We start from the raw sequence: 19505 nt of genomic DNA, 5'->3' as shown, positions 1-19505 counted from the left end.
CGCTTCCCCCGCGGGGCGGAGCCGCCGCCGAAGATGGCGTCCAAGGGCTCCCACTCGCACGTGAAGCTGGAAGGGGAGCTGGAGCGCTGTCGCGCCGAGGGGCAATGGGCGCAGCTCCGGCTCCTGGCGCAGCAGCTAGTGCTGCCGCCGCCGCGCAAGGCGAGAGGCGCGCAGGACGCGGGTGAGCGGCGGCGGTGCCGGGGAGGGGGCGGCTCCGTGTCGGGGCCGGGAGATGAGGCTGTCCGGGGGCGGGAGAGGGATGGGGAGCCGCAGGGACAGCCCGGGGTGCCCTGTAGGGGTCCCAGTCCCGCAGAGGGAGCCCGGGAGACGGCGTTTGGGAGGATAACCCGGTGCTTCCTCTTCGTGTCGGAGGCTCCGAGCCTGCTGGCGGGCGCTGCTCCCCGCGGAGGGAACGGGGGGGATGCTCTCCTCTTGGGGGTAAATGCAGCTCCCGGGAGGGAGCGGGGGGATGCACCTCTTGAGGAGGGGTGCTCCTCTTAGGGGGGGAAAGGGGAATGCTCCCCTCGTGGAGTTGCTCCCCTCGGAGAAACGTGTGCAGCCCTCGAGGGGGGAGCGGGGGGATGCTCCCCTCCGTGGGAGATGCAGCCCATAGGGTAGGAGGGGGATGCTTCCCTCGAGGGACAATGGGAGATGGGGGGAGGAATGCAGACCACGGGGTAAATTGCGGGGGGGATTCTGCCCTCGGTGGAGGAATGCTGCCCTCGCCTCGATCAGCGCCGGGACGCACGGGGGGAAGCTGCTGCACTCGGCACCTGCCCTTTAATTTAAGAAGTTCGGCTGGTCTGTGGCCAGGTTATGGACTTGAAACCGTCCGTGCTTGGAAATGCTTCTCCTTAACTTGTCGATATGTGCGATGCTGATTCCCTCCCGCCCCCTCCTCACAGTGCGTCGCATGCCCTCTTTTTATCCCTCTCCATTTCTGAAGGGGCTTGCTTTATTTAGAGGCTCATCCAAGTATCCTTCCACATGCAAGATGGGTTTCATAAACAGCAAATGTATTCTTATCTTTTTTCTCTGTTACAACATGCTACTTTGCTTCTTTTTACATGATATGGCTTTTAAGAAGAGAAGCAGCCTAACTTAGAAACATAAAAATCTGTGTCTGTAGTCAAAAGCAGTAAGTTGTGAAGAGCACCTGATCCTGGCCTCCACACCGATACAGGAGGTTCTGCTGTTGAAGTCAGAGGAGATGTTTATATGAATAAACCCACTTCTTCAGAAGAATTTTTAGAATGTGGCCCTAGAGTTAATTGAAGCTTGCTGGAGTGCAGTAAGCTTCACAGTGGGAAAGCATGGTGTGAGGAGATGTTGGTAGCTTAACAGGTATTTATTTATGAAGCTTTCCGAGTGTATACGTAATGCAGATTGATCCCTGTGTTGGAAACCACACAGCCAACCTTTGAACGTTAGTCATGTTTCAGCAGCGCCTCTCAGGTGCAGAGGTCATCATGCAGTTTGGGGGCATTAATAGTTGAAGACTTCATATTTGCTTGTTCCTTGTAATTAAGAGGCGTAACAACAGTGTGATTGCTGTAAAAACATTACTTGTTAATTTGCTGCTATGTCATCATAATTTGCTAGTTACGAAAGGGTAATGCTTTGTTATTGCTACAGAGCTTTTCTTCCAGCGAAGGACGAGCTACAGTTTTATATTTATAGAAATAATAGTGTGTCTGGATGGGATTGTCTTAATAGTAGTATTGATGAAGTGCTTAGGGACATGGTTTAGGGAGTGTTAGGAATGGTTGGACTCAATGATCCAATGGGTCCTTTCCAACCTTGTGATTCTGTGATTCTGTGATTCTTTGAGATATTTTGAGCATTTATTTCTCAATTATATATGATCTAATGTAATTCCTTAAATTTGGTGAAGAGATTGGTGACTTCCCGAAAGCTCTTCAGTGTTGTATAGGAGTAATTATATTTGAGATTGGGACAAGGTGGGTGCACTCAAGCATTTATGCTTCCCTTTGTTCATACAACTTAGTTGTAGACCTGCAATTGAGCAGGAAGAGGTAGTGTTATAATTTGATATGGAGCCACAACAACAAAAAAAAAATTGAAAAACAGCCCCCTCCCACTTCCTTATTAACGCTTTATGTAATATGTAGGTAGTAAGTGGGGATAAGTTGTCCCATGGACTGAAAATATAGAAGTAGATACACTATCGTGTTTCCTGCATTCTAAAATCATTCACATTCTTCGAAATGTGAAGTGTATATGAAATGTAGGGGTTGGCTTTTTGATTTGCAAAGATTTTTGTACCCTGCTTGACCCATTAGTCAGCTGATTGAGGTACTACGTTTGTGAGTAAATGAACGGCAGAGCTAGACCCGTCCTACAAGAACTCCAAATACACTGGCAGATGAAACTTTTTTTTATAACGCATGGTTGCAGCACTGCATGATGCTTCATGCTGTATCCAGTGCTACTACCTATGCTTGCATTCCTTTTCATGGAACTGTGAACAGGAATGGATTTTAATGGGGAAAGAATTTAGCGGTGTATTAGTTATGTCACTGCATGAAGGCCTGTGTGCCTTTAGTAATGAACATGTAGAATGTGTCTGATTCCTGTAGTTTTGGGTGATTTTTTTCCTATGAACTTTCAGGAAAATCTTAAAAGTTTCTGATGTGTTTAGTGTTCTGCAGTGAAATTCGTAACCTATCTGTAAGCTGAAGCCTGCATTTCATGCTTGTACACTTCTAAATCTAAAGCATGCACTTAAATATTTGCAAAGATTGGTGTTATGCTTTTTAAAGTGAGTTTAGAGGTGAAAAGTCTTATGTTAGAGACACACAAGAATGAACTGTGCTGTCAAAATTGGAGAATTCAGTAGAGAAAACCTTCAACTTAAAAGGAAATGTCATTTCATTTTTTCGTAGGAAACATATAGTTTCCAGTAGCTGAAAGTTAATGGAACCTTTTTCTTGGCTAGTTCTTCCTTACTCCCCGTTTGAGTTACTGTTTGTGTGTCTTAAAGGTGTGCTGTTTTATTTTTGTAATGCTGTTTGTCTGCAGCATGGCGTTAAGTGATCTTTCTTGTTGCTTGGTGTATGCTTTCAGAGGACTATGGGAGTATGCTCCTTGCAGAGGCTCTGCTGGAAGAATGTTTGAAGGAAAACTATGCCAAACTGAAGGACTCCATTCCGCTGACAGAGAAGAATGAGCCAAAACTCAGTGAAGCTAAACAGTATCTGACTGATATCTTAAACAAAGGAAAACTTCGAGTAAGTGGGTTTTGTTGTAATTCCTGCTAACTGAATGCTTCTTTCATGTCTTTATTGTTCTGATACAAGGTGCTGATGTTGCCTGTTCATGTCCCTGTTTGTACAGTGCTGTATTGTAGGCATTACTGATGGACTGGTGATTCAATACCCCTTTGCAGCATCTTTTGTTGTGTGACTTGCTTTTCATAGAATCGTAGAATCACTAGCTTGGAAGGGACCCACTGGGTCTTTTCAGATCTTTTCATATGCAAAGAAATTGTGTGCTCCAAGTATATATCCTGTGGGGTGGTGGCGCAAGGCCACGTAACGGTGGTGTCAGGCTAGCACAGCTGAGTGACCTGGTCCAAGGGAATTGTGTACACTTGGTCACCTCCAGAACAGAGGTATAAAATGTGCTCCTGGTCCAAGGGAATTGTGTACACTTGGTCACCTCCAGAACAGAGGTATAAAATGTGCCCCAAGCTGCTGTCAGATACTTAAGGTTGTGGTGCGAGTCCAAGATTACAGCCTTGCCTTGCTTTCAGTTTCTGCAAGAGAACTTATGCAAAGTTGTGCTTGTATTTGATTTTGTGGTCTGAGTGCATGGTTGGTAGCCTGTCAACTCCAGTGCAGAGCTTTAGGAGTGTTTTAAGACTCAGCCTCAAAGGCTGCTGCTGAGTTGGTGTTCTTGGACACGCAGTTGCGTAACTGACTTTAAAAGGGTGATGAATTACAATAGTCTGCTCTAGGCTTGTATTACTTTTGGTCCTGAAACTTAGAGGCTAGTCAGCTTGGAAGTGTATGTTACGCTTTTATCATATTGCTTTTCCAGGGACTGAGTGTGCAGCAGCCTCTCTGGGGGAGCTCCTTGTTCTTAACTTCTTGAAAGTCCGCATGTTTAAAAAGTAAAAAGGAAGGGGGAAGGAACAAGAGGGTTGTGCCTATCCAACCCTCTTTCTTTATACTCTAGCCCCAGTAACAGCCAGAAGCACTGAATTTTCCCAGGTCTTGGTGTTAATTTTGGCAGCATCAGTTGCCATTTCTATTTCTTCGTTAGTGACGACTTGGCTAATCATGTAGCATTGATCCCGCATTAACTGCATGTATTAAAAAAAAGGAGTATGAAGGCTTAGGAACCTGTTCATGCTTTTCAAAGCATAACAGAGCCTGAACAGTTGTATTTTACTGAGGTTTTTTTTTTGTTACACAGGTTTGTATGCATGTTTTCAATCTTTAAGAAAACAAACAAATCTTAAAAATAGCAGACATGCCTTCTGGTTTTGTACTGCTGCCTGAAAATTCTTTGGTAACCTAAGAAAATTTAGGGGTTTTATCAATCTTTAATTAAATGTACAGAGATGAGGGGAACACTTGACTAACAAATGATGCTTTCTGCCTTGTTTAAAAGCAGGGTGTTTTCTTCATGTTTTGAAAGGTAGTTCTGACAGTGCCAGGCTTTTATGTGCTATCTGTGGCTGGCGAATTAATAGAGTAGGTCAGCTGAAACCAAAGAGGTGTCTTTTAAGCTGTGTATTTCCAAACTGAGCTCCAAAGTAGTTGCCTGACCTTTGCTGCCCACTGCTTTCACGAATGTAGTCCTAACATCTTTTAGACACTTAATTGCTTCCTACGCTGGCCTGTGGAGCTAGGAATTTCGAGAGGAAAGCATTATACATCTGCTTGATTTGTTCATAGAATCATTAAGGTTGGAAAAGACCTCTAAGATCAAGTCCAACCATCAATACAATACCAACATGCTTACTAGACCATGTCCTGAAGTGCCACATCTGCACATTTTTTGAACGCCTCCAGGGATGGTGACTCCCCTGAAGTGTTGTTCTACAGTATGTCATGATTGCTATCTGATACTTTACCATGTAAACACTCTTTTCCTCTCCTCCCTTTATTTCAGCCTAAGTATATGACAGAAGCTATGCTGATCCTAGGGAAGCTTCATTATGCAGAGGGATCCTACAGAGATGCCATCAGCATGTATGCAAGAGCAGGAATCGATGACCTCTCAACAAAAGATGAACCTCTGTATATGCTGCGTTTGGTAACTGAAGCCTTTGTTATTAAAGGTAACAGACCATGTGTGCATATTTGAAGTACGCTGTGTTGCGGTTGAAGTTGAAGGTCTTTCTTCAAGTGATTTGATCGGAGCAGAGTTAGGGCAGTGTTGTGTGCTTTCGAAAATCCCACAGTGTATGGTCTGTGTAGTTTAAACTTAAAGGCATTATGGAGTCTTAGTCCATGTTTTTTAAACTTGGCTGGCTCGTAAAGAAAAGCTTGAAATTGGAAATCTTATAGTTGCTGTTGGCTGTAAGTCAGCAACACACTTGAGCTTGTAAGTACATTTTGGGAAAATCTAAATCAAGCACTCAGCTGAACTGGGTACTGTGCTTTCTCTTCAAAAGAGATCATTAACTTGTAAATTTTAGTGATTTCTGTGAATTATGCAAGGATAATGTTTCCAAGTTTTAAACTCTGGACTAACAGAATATGTGCTTTCAAAGCAGGTATATATTTTTGCAATGCATGTCACACAGTTTCAGAATTTGTGTACAAACAGGAATCTCTCTTCTGCTGTGTAAATCTACAGACATTGCACTGTTTGAGAGATCCTAATAAAAACTGCCTCTATGGGTAGTGAAATTGCATTTCTTTTTCAAGTGGGGGAAAGAAAGACCCTAATCAGTTTTTGACTTGGGGGGGAAAATAATTAGTAATCTCCTCCTTCATTTGCTTTCAGTTCCTTTATAAATGTTGCTCAAGTACTGCTACCTATCTACTGCTTTCTACTCTTTTCAGCATGTCCACCAGCTAATTAGGTGAATGAGAACTCTGATGATCAGATACCTTCAACTGGTATGTAAAAAGAGTGAAACCAAATCAACCCAAAACACTGTTTGACTGATAATAATTTGGGTGTTTCATGATCTCACACAGTCATTCTGCTTTTTTTGAAAACCTGTTTGTGCTGCTTTGCTTGCTTTCATTTTGTTTTCTGTGACACTGATTGAATCTGCTTCGTTATTGAGCTTTTGTGGAGCCGGGCTAATTTACTTCTAAATTCACACTAACACTTGCATGGCTCAGAGGAGTGAGTAACCACCAGTGCATTCATAGCAGTGTATTTGGCAGCAGCTATTGGCGTGCTTTGGAGTCTGAAGGAGATGCACTGTCCTCACTGGGAACTGGATAAGGTCTAATTGGTGAAGTGTGAATGGAATGAAAGTGTGCATGAACGCTGATGGACTAACACTCTTCCTATAAGACTTCTTCTATGGTATAGACTACCTCGCTTGCATATGAAGATATTGAGGGTGGAGTTGTTTGCCCCAGAGGATCTGACCATAATTTTTTTTTTCCTGTGGTTTAACATGGAGTGTAGATACTGTGTTCCCTCTGTCTGTGTGTAAACCATAAGGAGCCTGTGCCATTGCAGAGCAACCTCTGTGCTACTACCGTTCCACAGTTTTTATTCTCCATGATGATGATTTTCTTAGTATTGAAGTTATAAAGGGTATAATAAGTCATTCAGTATTCTACCAGAGTTTCTGACAGGGAGAAGTCCAGCAGAGTGAATTTTATCTGGCTGAGTTTGGAGAAGGCAATCACTGCTAGGGTCACTGTTCCGCCATGTCATGTACTCAACTTTCCATGCTTGAATAAATAAGCTCTTAAATGATAGAACTTTGTACAGGTATCTTTGGCAGTAGCAGCGTGGATTTAGATTTTAATTTCAAAACACGTCTGTCCAGCCTACCTCAGCAGGGCAAATAACAGCACAGAGTTGAATTACTTAAAATTAATTTCTACCTTATGCTGAAGATTTTTCTTATTCATCTTTTTCATTTGGTGTCTCTGCAGAAATTCTGTTGATCTGTACCATATTATTACCTTTGATTGCATTACTGTTAGCTTGTGCAAACTGAAACCTTCTTTAAAGATGATCTTCAACGTTGCTGGTAGTAAAATATTTGCAGGGATCGTTTAGGCAGCAATCCAGAAAAGCCATAGTCCTGTCCTTATTTCAGAGCACAACTTAGGCTTCCCACTTAATCTCTTATTCAGTTTTTCAGTAATGGGAGAAACTAGATGTTTTAATAGAATATTCCTGTTCATCCTTCTGGTTAAACAGCAGAACTTTGTATCACTTCTTAGTGTGAACCTGGTACCACCTTGGTTTTGTGTAGCTAGTACTGGTGGGTTGTCTGTATGCGCAATGGCAGTGTAGATACTCGAACACTTGGGATTGTGCTGGAAAAATCATGGGAGAAAGAAAAGTCAAACGAAAGGCACTCACGCTTACCGTTTTACTGTTGGAAACAAACAAAAATGTAATGAGAAAAATACAGGACACCAGTGAGAGGAACTGCATAGACTAAGCCCGTGGTGGAAATGAAGTGTGAACTAGCAGAACCAAGTTTACTTTTTTTTAGAGCGCCTTTTGAGCTGTATAAGACTGAAGGTTGGACATTGAGCTAAGCCTCTGGGGTGTTCCTCTGAAAGTCCATAGCATTTAGTACGTTCATGTTATCATTAGAAGCAATATGGGTTTGCATGCTCTGATAGAACTGCAGAAGCTGAACAGGCAAAAAGTTTCTTGCTTGCCTTGCTCAGTAGGCTTCTGCTTAAGGTGAGTATTGAGCAGAAAACGTTGGAAGTTTATAGATGCGGGAACCTGAGCAGTTGACAAGTAACAGGAGAAATAGCAGAGGGGGCAAGACTCTTCCTGTTTCTCAGTTGACTGGTTCGACTTGTCCTGTTTTTAAATCTTTGTGCTGTGAGAAGTTCTGAGCTCTGACAACAGTTTGATTTTTCTTGATGATTAATTTTAACCTTTTATAATTAGTTAATAGATGGTGGTTCTGTACTTGTTTCCATCCTCCCCATCCTCCATGGAGTTAATTTCTCCTTAAATGTTCTGCTAAGTTCACAGTATGCTACAGGTAATCTCTGATGCAAGCAGTTCTGTCTGTTGCCTAAAACATTATTGATTAAGCAAACTTGCTCTCATTTTGCTTCTAATACACTTGGAATGTGTTGTGGCTATTGCCTGGCATTGTCCATTCAAAACAAGAGGCAAAAAAGACTTCATAACCACATGTGTAACTGTTAGACCCCTTTGGTTTCCTTCCAGCTGTGCTTGCTCCTTAAAGCCTGCAGAGATCTCTGCTCACAGTGGATAAATCTTCCTGGTAGTAGGGTAGGTCACATCCTAACCCTTTACAAAGCAAAGCATAGCTCTAGCGAACCCTTCAGCACACCTAAATTGCAAGTTTGTTTGTAGAAAGACTCCTGTGTTGTTGCAATGTTTTTTTTTCCACAACCTTTCTTGCTGTGCTGCATGAGAGCACCACAAAGCCCTGTTAACTGAAGGAAACTGTTGCCAGCCCGAGCGATGAAGGCTCAGGCAGGGCCGATGTGGCGTCTGGATCCTGTCTTTGTAAGGACTGAATGTGTCTTTGGCTTGCTGCAGTTCTTGTGGTCAGATTGTGCGGCATCAGAGCTGCTGCAATGTAAGTCAGTCCCACACGGAGGACTGTCCATCAGACAGCTGTCACCCCAGGCATTGGACTTAGTCTACCTGGTGGTGTGTAGTCTGGAGATGGGTAGCTGCCTAAATCTATGCGGTGATGACAAAGATTTGCAAATAGTATCTAGCTGGTTTTGTAGTGAATTAAAGCTTTAACAGGCTGACTGCCTCTTTTTCTCCTCTTCTCCCAATCCATCTATAATTTTTATGTTGTTATTGGCCATTTTCAGCTCAGGATGGGTTTAACTTGTGCAGATCCAGTCTGAGCTGTCTGTCCAGTCAGAAATTGGTAGTTGTGGGGTGATTCATCACCTCTTCAAATGGCATCTGACATGGATGAAGTGCATGGTGCTGCACAATACAGCCTTTGCTTTGGCAACCGTGAGAGAAGTCTGTGGACTGACCTGTTCATGGCTGTCTAAAGATGGGAGAGATGAATCCTTTGTAAATATGTTTCTGAAAGTTTTTTAAAAAAACTTTAGAAAAAGATCCATTATGTCAAAGGGCTGCAGTGTGAGTTCAGCCTTTTTAGACTTTGGGAAAAATGTATGTGGAAGAGAACAAGGTGATGCATTGATTGTAGTCTGTGTTTTATATGACACAAGGCACACATCCAAGGAAATGAGACTGTTAGTTCAGTGGATTGCAGCATTCTTTATTTTGTTCTTGAACCTATTTTAGTTATTTAAAGATGTTTAAGATCTGTAGTGTGATGCTTCTGAAAAACCATAGAATCATGAGAAATGCTGCTGGATTGAGCCACAGGTCTTCAGAACCTTCGTAAGATCTGTGAATGCTATTGCTGAAAGCAAAACCGTGAGGGTTTTTCCTGAGCATGGTAATGCTGAACAGCCTAGAGCCTGCATCCAGGGTTCTGGGTTCAGTCCATCTCTTTGTGGGTTTTGAGGTTTCTTTGTTTGTTCGTTTTTAGACCAACAGCTGATGTTACATGTTTTCCTGTTTCTCTTATGGTTGTGTCTTTAAAAACTTCACTGATAATGAAGTAAGTATTGCTTGGAAGTATATTGTTCTGTTTTCTCCCTATTTGAAATCTTTGTCTTGGGTTTGTAACACTGGAAGTGGTGGGTTGGGGGTTATGATTGTGTCCTGAAATGAAAATGGTGCTATAACACAGAGATAATAAACAGGGAAAATTGACCTTTTACTCGGTTGGTTTGAAAGCTGCCTGCTTGGGTTTGGTCATGGTTTTAAATTGACCAACTGAAGACTTGAAATTTGAATAATCTATATTAAACTTCCTTAACTTGCCACTTAATTAATTTCTTATTTTGTTGATTTGCAGAATTATTAAAAACATGTTTTTAATATGTCAGTAATAGAATTTTATATAATGTTTACATTCAGTAAACGAGTCTGGTATGAAAATTGCTTACTAGCTAATCAGATGATATATCAACCACTTGTTTATACACTTTATGGGAGTCTTAATTTAGGCTTTTGCTTTTCATTTTCTAATATGATTTTCTCCAGAATTGTTAATTCCCTAGGTGAGATTTGTATTCAGCTGCATTTGTTTGGGAATTAGAATAAAATATACAGTTGGAGATAGCTTTATGGCAGACCTAAGTTCTGATAAATCTTTTTCCTTGTCTCTTTAAAGAATTTGATTAAGAAAATGTTTTCAGTTAAATGAATATCACTTGCTACAGACAATGTTTTAACTCAGGGTTTCTGATAAATGTTAAAACTGATAAATGTCATGTGTGCATTTTTTTTAACTTTATAGATTAAAATGGGAAAAATAATCTTTCCTGTTTGGTTTTAGTCATAGCTTTGTTGGTTCATCAACTTTGCAAAGCTAGTAGTTGAACTAAAGTAGCGGAGAGAGCTGAAAGGGAGAAAGAAACATGGATGTTTTTCTTGGTTTTTGTTCTCCCTTGAAGAGCGTGCCTCTATGGAGAGATACGGATTTAATGGGTGGACTGTTCGGTTGATAAGAAATGGTTGGATTGTTGCATTTGGGGAGCAGTGGGCAACGACTTCGTGTCTAGATGGAGACGCATGACAAATGGTGTCCCTCAGGGATCTGTGCTGGAGCCAGTGCTGTTTACTACCTTCATCAATAGCATAGACTGTGAGATTGAGTGCACCCTCAGCAAGTTTGCAGATGACACCAAGCTGAGTGGTGCACTTGTCACACAAGAAGGATAGGATGTCATCCAGAGGGACCTGGACAAGCTGGAGAAGTTGGCCTGTGCGAACCTCATGAGGTTCAACAAGGCCAGGTGCAAGGTCCTACACCTGGGTCAGGGCAAGCTTGGTTTCAGTACAGGATGGGTGACAGTCTGATTAAGAACAGCCCTGTGGAGATGGACTCGGAGGTGCTGGTTGATGAGAAGCACAACATGAGCCAGCAATGTGCACTCGCAGCCCAGAAAGCCAACCATATCCTGCATCAAAAGAAATGTGGCCAGCAGGTTGAGGGAGGTGATTTTGCCCCTCTGTTCCTCTCTTATGAGACCTCATCTGGAGGGTTGCGTACAGTTCTGGAATCTTCAACATAAGAAGGGTATGGAACTGTTGGAACAGGTGTAGAGGAGGGCTACAACGATCATCAGAGGGTTGTAGCACCTCCCATACAAGGACAGGCTGAGAGAGTTGGGGTTGTTCCGCCTGGAGAAGAGAAGGCTCTTATAGCGACCTTCCAGTACCTGAAAGCGGCTACAAGAAAGCTGGGAGAGGACTTTTTACAAAGGCTTGTGGTGATAGGACTGGGTGGCAATGGCTATAAACTGGAGAGGGGCAGATTTAGATTAGACAAAAAGAAGAAATTCTTCACTATGAGGGTGATGACACTGGCGTAGGTTGCCAAGGGAGGTTGTGGCTGCCCCATCCCTGGAGGTGTTCAAGGCCAGGTTGGATGGCCTTGAACATTGTCTGGTAGGGAGGTGTCCCTAACCATGGCAAGTCAGGTGGAACTAGGTGATCTTTAAGGTCCCTTCCAACCTAAACCATTCTACGATTCTATTTTGAAGAGTCATTTCAGTACTTCATCACACTTTTATTTCAGATCCAAAGCCAGTAATTTCTCTGGTTCATTTTTTTTTCAGTAATACTAAACGCTACCAGTCCCATAGTGCAAGGATATATTCCATTTAAACAATGTTAATGGCTTATTGTGTGTTATAGCCTTAACTTAACCAGCCTTACTTTTAAATAGAGTCCTTATGAAAACAGAATTTCTGGTTAGCTTCTCTGGGATGAGTTTTCTGTCTATTTAATGTTTGATGAATGAGGTGGCGATACCAAAACTATTGAGCATACTGGAATAGAGACTGCGTGGAATGATTTTGAGTGCCAGTAGTTCGAAGAATTTCAAGTACAGATAAACTGAGTTCGGAAACATTAGGTGGCTTTGCAGGGTCATAATTTATTTTATAACCTTCATTTAAAAGTGAATTTACACTTCTAACTTCTTTTTACCGGAAGCATTTTTAATTCAGGTGATATTTTACAAACATGCTAACAGGCTACTTGTGCACTTTCTGAATCTGCTCCTCATTGCAGAGATCATAACATTTTACAAAGTGCATTCTCCTTTTTCCATATGAGCATTTGGAATACTATTCTGCTTCTTGGATGCCAAAGAAACCGCCCTGTGGTTATGCATACGCTTGCACCTAGGGTCTTTTCCACAGGTTGATTTTTATGAGTTCTCTAAGAAAAACTGCTGTAATACCTAAAAAGAGATAGTGTGCGTGGATCTCATTCTGTAAGGACATACCCGGTCTTATCACCTGAGACAAATGTAGGAAATGGATTAGTGGAAAATTGATAGCATTTCTTCTGTGTTCAAATAAATAATTTTCTTTGTCCTCTATAGGCACTGATGGGGGAAAGTAAAAGCATGTTGTAGTTGCACACGTCAAGATAAAGATGATCCGTTTCGGTATTATTGTTCAGTAGCCATATGACTGCAAGGAGTATATCTGGATCTGCCAGTGGTAAAAAAAGAGGGATCCCAGCTCTTCCTCCCCTCTGTCAGGACCCACCCACATCTCCGTCCCTCCTCCACTCAGAAGCTCAGTTCTTATACTGCCTATATTGTTTGTACTGACTGACAGAGGTCAAATTAATAAATGGGCAGCAGGTTGAAAGGGGCAGCAAAAATCTGAAGAGCCTGAATTCTTTCTCTACCTCTCCCTATAAGTTTTAGTGTCAGTTATTGTGTTGTTTAGGCACTGTTGATATTATGGCATGCTAGACGTACATGCTTTTACTTGAGAGTCTAAATCTTATCTGCCCTAATCATACTATTTAATCCAGGAGAGTTGTTACTTTAAAGTGTGCTAACCTTGCTGGGGCTTCAATTCACTAACGTCTTGAACCCACCCACCTGGGAAGCAATAATGCTGACTTGAATTTCTTGTGGTGTTCAAGAGTGTAACTAAGACTTTCCTAAAGACAACACCAGCATTCATTGTAGTCTTTAGAAAAGTTTGTTGATTATCATGAGCAGGGATTATATTGGGCACAAAGTTTATAAGAGAAAAGCATAAGTTTGGGTGAAAGTTGTGGGAAAAGTTATATAAAGCTTTGCTTGCACTTTTTTCATACAAATCTGTTGGTCTTAGGTGTTAGTGGGCTTCATGAGGATGACTGACACTTGTCAGTGTGCAGCTTTGTTAACCTAGATGTTGCTTTTGAGATGGTGTACTGGCTTGCAGTAGTCTCCTCCTATTCCTTAACTGCTCTTTCTTCTGCTGGTAGCTACTCGGTGAGGTTATTTAAGCCAGTGCTTTCAGCTGCCGTGGTGACTAAGTAGAACTGCAGTGGAATTGAAAAATTGGTTGCTTTTTTCTTTTTTAATTTTTTTAAAGGGGTCCATCCAGGGACAGGATACAAAATCCTTTATGTTGGAATCCTTTTCCGATGATTAAAAATGAGTGAGACTCGTATCTCTGAGCGTTGAGATCTGTGGGGAGATGGGCTGTTTTAAACAGCCTAAATAATAAAACTGGTTTTCTTGCCTGACCATTAGGAAAATTGAGTCCCAGCCACAAGGATGTGCGACACAATATGACATTAAAAATCCAGTAACAGAGGCTAGGACATTTTATTAGCAGAACTTGTTTTCGCTTTTGCTTGACAAAACTGCATCTTTTAAATGTAAAACCACATCAGAGAGAGAGAGAGAGACTTTGTACTATACCAGGTATACACTTCAAAGTGTTAGCGTTCACTGTTCTGCCAGCTAGACAGGAAGCATGCTGTTTATTTGTGTTGGCATTAGAGTGGCTGTCTGATAGGCAAAACCCCCAACTGGTAGATGCTGATGCCTTGATAAAAGGGCTTACAATTAGTGTGTCTTATTTGGGTTTTCAGAATAGAAACTTAAGAGGTTGGAGTTGATCTTATGTTGTGACAGTGATGACTTCAGTGCTGTTGCGTTTTGGTGGATTGTTTGCCTCGATGCTGCTGCTTTCCAGCTTAGATGTGGAAGAGCTGCCAGGCCTGCGCTTGGCATTCTTGGTGCACTTCAGCTTCCTGTGGCAGACAGGGAAGCAGTTTTCACTGCTGGCTCTATGATCTCTTTTTTTTTTTTTTTCCTTGCTGTTGGATAGGGTAGTTTACTTTTTTTTTTTTTTTTCCCGTGTAGCATAGTCTGCTGTGCATGGGTGTGATTTTAGACTTCTGAGGAGAGTTATTTGCATTTAGTGGCCTGCAGCTAACTGAAGCTTGGGAAGTGGAAAAAGAAAATAACTTCTTGTTCCTTCTGTTAATATGATTTGGTTTCAGTGATAGTAAAGTTTCCATTCTGTTCTCCACACAGTTGCAGGTGCTGGTTGCACATGTACACCAAACCTTCTCCTCCTGCACTATGATTTAATTCTCTAAAGCTGTGGAATCATCATCAGCAGGAGATACAACAATAATTTTACGTGTTTTTCTGAGGAAACAGAACAAGGAACCCACAATGTTGTGTGGTAACCTGAGACAACATGCAACATTCTTACTTTCACTAGAAGAAAACAAATACAAATGTACTCTCAGGTGGCCTAAGCTAGAGGTGGCTTTTAGCTGGCTATGATGCTGTCCCCGTGCTGGGGCTCTGTTGTGTAATTTGTGTCCAGTGGCTCTGGGAAGATATCCATGTGCTGTTTTGCCTCAGAGTAAGCTCCGAATGTCTCTGACCATCTTTTAAGTGATGGAGGAGCAACCTCTCATAGGCTGTGACTGTTGTAAAAAATGTAAGTGGAATTGGCTTGAGTGTTTGATATAAATCAGCATAGTAAAGTTCGGATTGCCCTTATCTCTTCTCCTTCCTGTTCTCAGTGCATATGAAGGTGGGGTAGGCTGGTTCAGTGATGGTGACTGCAGCTAGAAGATAACTTTCTCACTGTTGGTGATGCCTAGCGGTGATGCAGATGAGCTCAGGCTGAATAAGTCCCAGTACCTGGTGATTAGCACCATGTCTCTGCCTTGTGTCCCATCCACTTCTCATTTTTTCTCTTTTACTTCTACCTGTTGTATTTAGACGAGGAGAAAAATGTAGTTCTTGTGGCATGCTGTGAAAGTGTATGGATGTGGATGGTGTTGGCAAAGCCCTTCAGATGTGAGGCTGTAAGAGACTGCTGTTCCTCCCTGTGTTTGCTGTACCCCGTAGCATCACTTCAGGAGCGGTATGTCCTTGTTATCAGATATATCAGGGGATGGAGGTGGCTGCAAGTGCCAGGACCATTAATTATGTTCTAGCCATGGTCACCAAAGTGGGATGCGTGTACCCCAAGGTTGCAGAAGAAAAATATTGGAGCTTCTATTTATATTTATTTTTTTCTTTTTAAAAAATTAATTAAAATTAAGCTTGGCGGTGTTGCCCTCATTCAGTCTGTGTGTCAGAGGGTCCCATGCCATGTACAGCCTGTGAAGTGTCTTGCAGAAGTGTGAGTGTTCCACAGTGTGGAGAGCCTTGCAGAGGCACCCTTACTTCTTCCTTCACTTCCAGTGTATTGCAGTTCACATGTGCCTGGTTAAGTGGAGTTATTTATTATATTGTGTAGTTTTAACTACACTAGCCTTAATGGAATGAACAAGTAGCTTAAAGATTCCATCAAAGAAACTGCGGATTGCAGGTCATCAGCCACATTATGAGGTAAAAGCAATGACAGTTTGATCAGATCTGAGCAGCAGTGTTTGAAGTCCAGTGATACTCATTATCATTAAGTTATCATTAAGTTTATGAAATTTTTTTAGAAGCCTTTCTTGAGGTTTCTTATGTGAGACCAAAAGATGAAAAACCACATATGATTGGGGAAACACTTTTTTTTTTTTCATTCTTCCTGCCATGGCAAAATGTCTGAATTTAATACACAGAAGACAGTATAGCAAATAACAAAAATGAATTCCTTTGGAAGACACATAATCTCTAAATCATCGCAGATTCATCCTATGTGATGCTCCTTTCCTTGAAGAGAGACAAGTTCTCAGCTGTGAGTTGATGGACTGCTGAGTTCATCAGTTTCTCAAGACTGCCTCCAGATATGATATCTGGAGATGTGAGGATGTTACAGGATGTTACAAAAATCAGATGTCAGGATGTTACAAAGAAACCCTATATTCAGGTTTCCATTAATGAGAACAATGCTCTATGAAAAAATTAGTTCAGTGACACCTCTTATAAAACTTAAAGGTTTGGATTTTTTCCTGACATAAATGCAGATTAGCTTTAGAAAGGGAGAAGAAGAGACAAAGATTATAGAGAGATCAAAAGTCAGAAATGAATCTTTGGTACAGCTAGAGGAGTTGAATGGAAGCCTTATCTATATGCAGGAAAGAAAAGCAATGTTTTTATGTGTAGAAAGTTACTGCCTCTGAAGCGGGTGGAAAGAGTTTGTTTTTAAAAAAGGATCATCTGGAAGCATGTTTCTCTCTAAATCTTGAGCTTGGGCCGTACTCTATTAGAAATCTGTGTCATCACTATATAAAACGTTCTTACGGTATGTATGTATATATTTAAATTTGGGCACCCAATTCATGTGAGAAAAATCTCAGCATTCACAAATTATAACTTGGTATTATCTCACTGTAACTGGCTGTGAAAAATGCCCAAGTCCCTTTACCTTAACCAGCTACCAAGAAAGCATATGGCCTTATGCTTTATTCGGAAGCTAATTCTGTTGTAGCAAGAGCTATGCTTTTCTTGCTAAATCCAACGTGGAAGTAGTGTGCACTTTTGTGGCTTTCTGACATTTTTTTGGGAACTGAGTTTTTTCTGTGCTGATAACTGGAGAATGGAGAAGAGTTAGTGGAATTTGTGCTCTTGGGACTGGAGAGCTTATGAACAGTCTTGTCTAGGTGCACCTTGAGCAAATTTGTCATTGTTGGGCTTTGCACTGAGAGAACTGAATTGATAGCTGCGAGAGTAAGGAACTTCTGTTGTTATTATTCTGTTTTTCACTTTGTCTACTGGATATGCAGTCTGCTTGTTCTAATTTTTCTTTTCATTGCATTTCTGTGGTAGGGAAGAATAGCCCTGTTGGGATTCTGTAGAAGATTTTGTACTCTGATGGCATCAGGTCAGTGCATATGGTATTAGCAGAAAGAACCATGACTAATGTCACATCATGTGGGTCATATTTCCTTTTTGTCCTTCATAAGTAGAAAAATATGTGCATTGTAGCATAGTATCTGTTTTAATACACTGTATGTTGTTCTGTGCTTACTGTGTCAAGAAACATTTTTGGAGATATTCATTCCGCTGTCTCTGACCAGGCCCAGCTCGATTTTTCTGACTGCATGGATGGACACATTTATTGTCAGTACTTGGTGCTGGCAAAGGCTGCTTGCTTTCCTCACCCATGCCATAGCTTAGCAATTGTAGCTCCTTGCAGTGGACTGTAGCACATATGTAAATGGCTTTTTATCAGCCTGTTCTCTCTGTGTGACATCTCCCACAATAACCACCCCGGTGCAGACTGTGGCGTGCTGGCTCTTGCAGTTTGATTAAATGCTGCATGTGTATGAATGTCAGTGGATTGTAGTGGATTTCTTTCGGTGCCCTCAGCCCAACTATGCAGTTAAGGGGATGGTGGCTCTGAAATGCAGTACTCCTTAAAATTTATTTTCAATTAAGAGGAATCACTAGAAATTCAGAGGTAGATAAAACTGAGACAGACCAAAGAAGAGTATTTGTAGGCTGATTGTTCTAGCTTCAGCACTGGATGATTTGTTTTTCTGTAGAGTTAACATCCTCTTTTCTCCTTCGTTACATAGCAACACTGTTAGGAAATAGAAGCTTTGAAATAATAGGAAAACAACCCATGATATAAAGCCAGAGACTTCATAGAGGGACTAGAAGACAAAATCTGTTATGTATTGGATGCTGTACAGGGTGTATGTCAGTAGAAAGACAACACAGAATGGACATCAGTTAAAAGCAGCAAAATGATAATCGTCCCTGTCCCCCACTCGCTGTCAATTTGTGGTAGATCCACTCCCCTTTCTCTGCTCTGGTCAGGATTTTCAAAAGTGAAAGTTATTAACACGTTCCTCCAAGATACAGGGCCTTGAGGGAACATGCTGTACAATTCTGAATTGGGAGAGGGTGGGAGGAGCCACCTTCCTAGCTTCTAGTGGGGCATCTTCTCAACCCACTGAACCAACTGCTCTTGTCTGGCTCAAATGTAAGACATGAAATAGGGAAACTCCTAACAGGGTAACCAAGGGGACAAAAGAGAAACATTGAACATGGGAAGTAAACAAAGCTAATATTGCCTAAGAACTCCAGGCTCTTCCATCATAAGTGCTTGTACTACATTGTTCATCGTAGGGAAACGTGGGTTCCCACTGCCACCTCACAGTGATTTGTTGTTAGACTCCTGAAATGAACTGTGCTGAGGTGCTGTGCTTTCTAGGATTGCAGGGGCCCAGGAGAGTGTGGCTCTTTATACACATGGTGGCTTCTCATGTGGGGCAGAATACTTTGTTGTATGCTGCAGGAGTTTAAATCACTTCCTTGGAGAGGCTTTGTCACCTTTGTGGAACTGTCTGGAACACTAGGATTTTGTGTTACATCTTCCATATTTTTCATTGGTATAGGGAGTTTTGTTACATATAAAATTTATTGGGAAGCATTTGCTAAACGTTTTACAACCTGTGTTGGGCTACTGGCCATCAGCGCAATTGTTTGATGTAGAAGACCTGAGTTAGCAAGCAGTGGTGTATTATAGAGATCCAGTGTGGCATAAGAACTTACACTGATGGGATTAAAATCGGTACGTGGATGTGTAACCTCTCCAAATAAATTTAGACATATAAAGGATGTCAAAGTGTGATGCCAGACAATGATCTGATGATAAAAGATTTCCATGTAGGTACAATAGCTGTAGGTCCTCATTTAATGTGCTTCTTGTAAATGGGGTTGAATGATGATACAAGGAAGGGTTTTAGTAGTACAAGACTGGTTTGGGGTTTTTTTTTTTTTTCATTTCTTTGGAAAAGAGAATGATCTTGTGGTTAAGACTCTCCCGCGCCTTGCCAAGACCTCTGTGTCCATATGCCTGTGCTCAGATTTTCCAAGACAGGTCTCAGATTTTCCGATTTTGTTTTGGTATAATTTTCCAGGGTTTGTTTTTTTTTTTTCCGTCAAAACTGCTGCTTATTGAAAGCTTCACTTGGGATGGTGGATGCTTAGAAATGCTCGAATCCTGTGCCATGGTGTTTCTGAAAGAGCACTTGCACTGAAGCACCCAAAATCTGTAGCCATCTGGAGA

At 41.7% G+C, this 19505-nt stretch overlaps 1 protein-coding gene across 6 annotated transcripts in view; it reads left to right on the top strand.

Annotated features, from left to right (window-relative positions):
* The window catches only part of TTC7A (tetratricopeptide repeat domain 7A), a 175536-nt gene continuing 156031 nt past the window's right edge, over positions 1-19505 (top strand). Inside the window, exons 1-3 of one of the 6 annotated variants that reach the window (XM_054064064.1) lie at positions 1-181; positions 3088-3251; positions 5143-5311. In XM_054064064.1, coding sequence (XP_053920039.1) covers positions 34-181; positions 3088-3251; positions 5143-5311 — 481 coding nt within the window. In that variant the 5' untranslated portion in view covers positions 1-33. Of the gene's footprint in view, positions 182-418; positions 439-3087; positions 3252-5142; positions 5312-6039; positions 6099-17254; positions 17310-19505 lie in introns of those variants that run through there. The other 5 variants (XM_054064061.1, XM_054064060.1, XM_054064062.1 and 2 more) reach the window with 5 other exon arrangements.

Source organism: Cuculus canorus, chromosome 3 (assembly GCF_017976375.1).
Source record: "Cuculus canorus isolate bCucCan1 chromosome 3, bCucCan1.pri, whole genome shotgun sequence".
Taxonomy (NCBI): Eukaryota; Metazoa; Chordata; class Aves; order Cuculiformes; family Cuculidae; genus Cuculus; species Cuculus canorus.
This window is presented reverse-complemented; position numbering and strand designations above follow the sequence as displayed.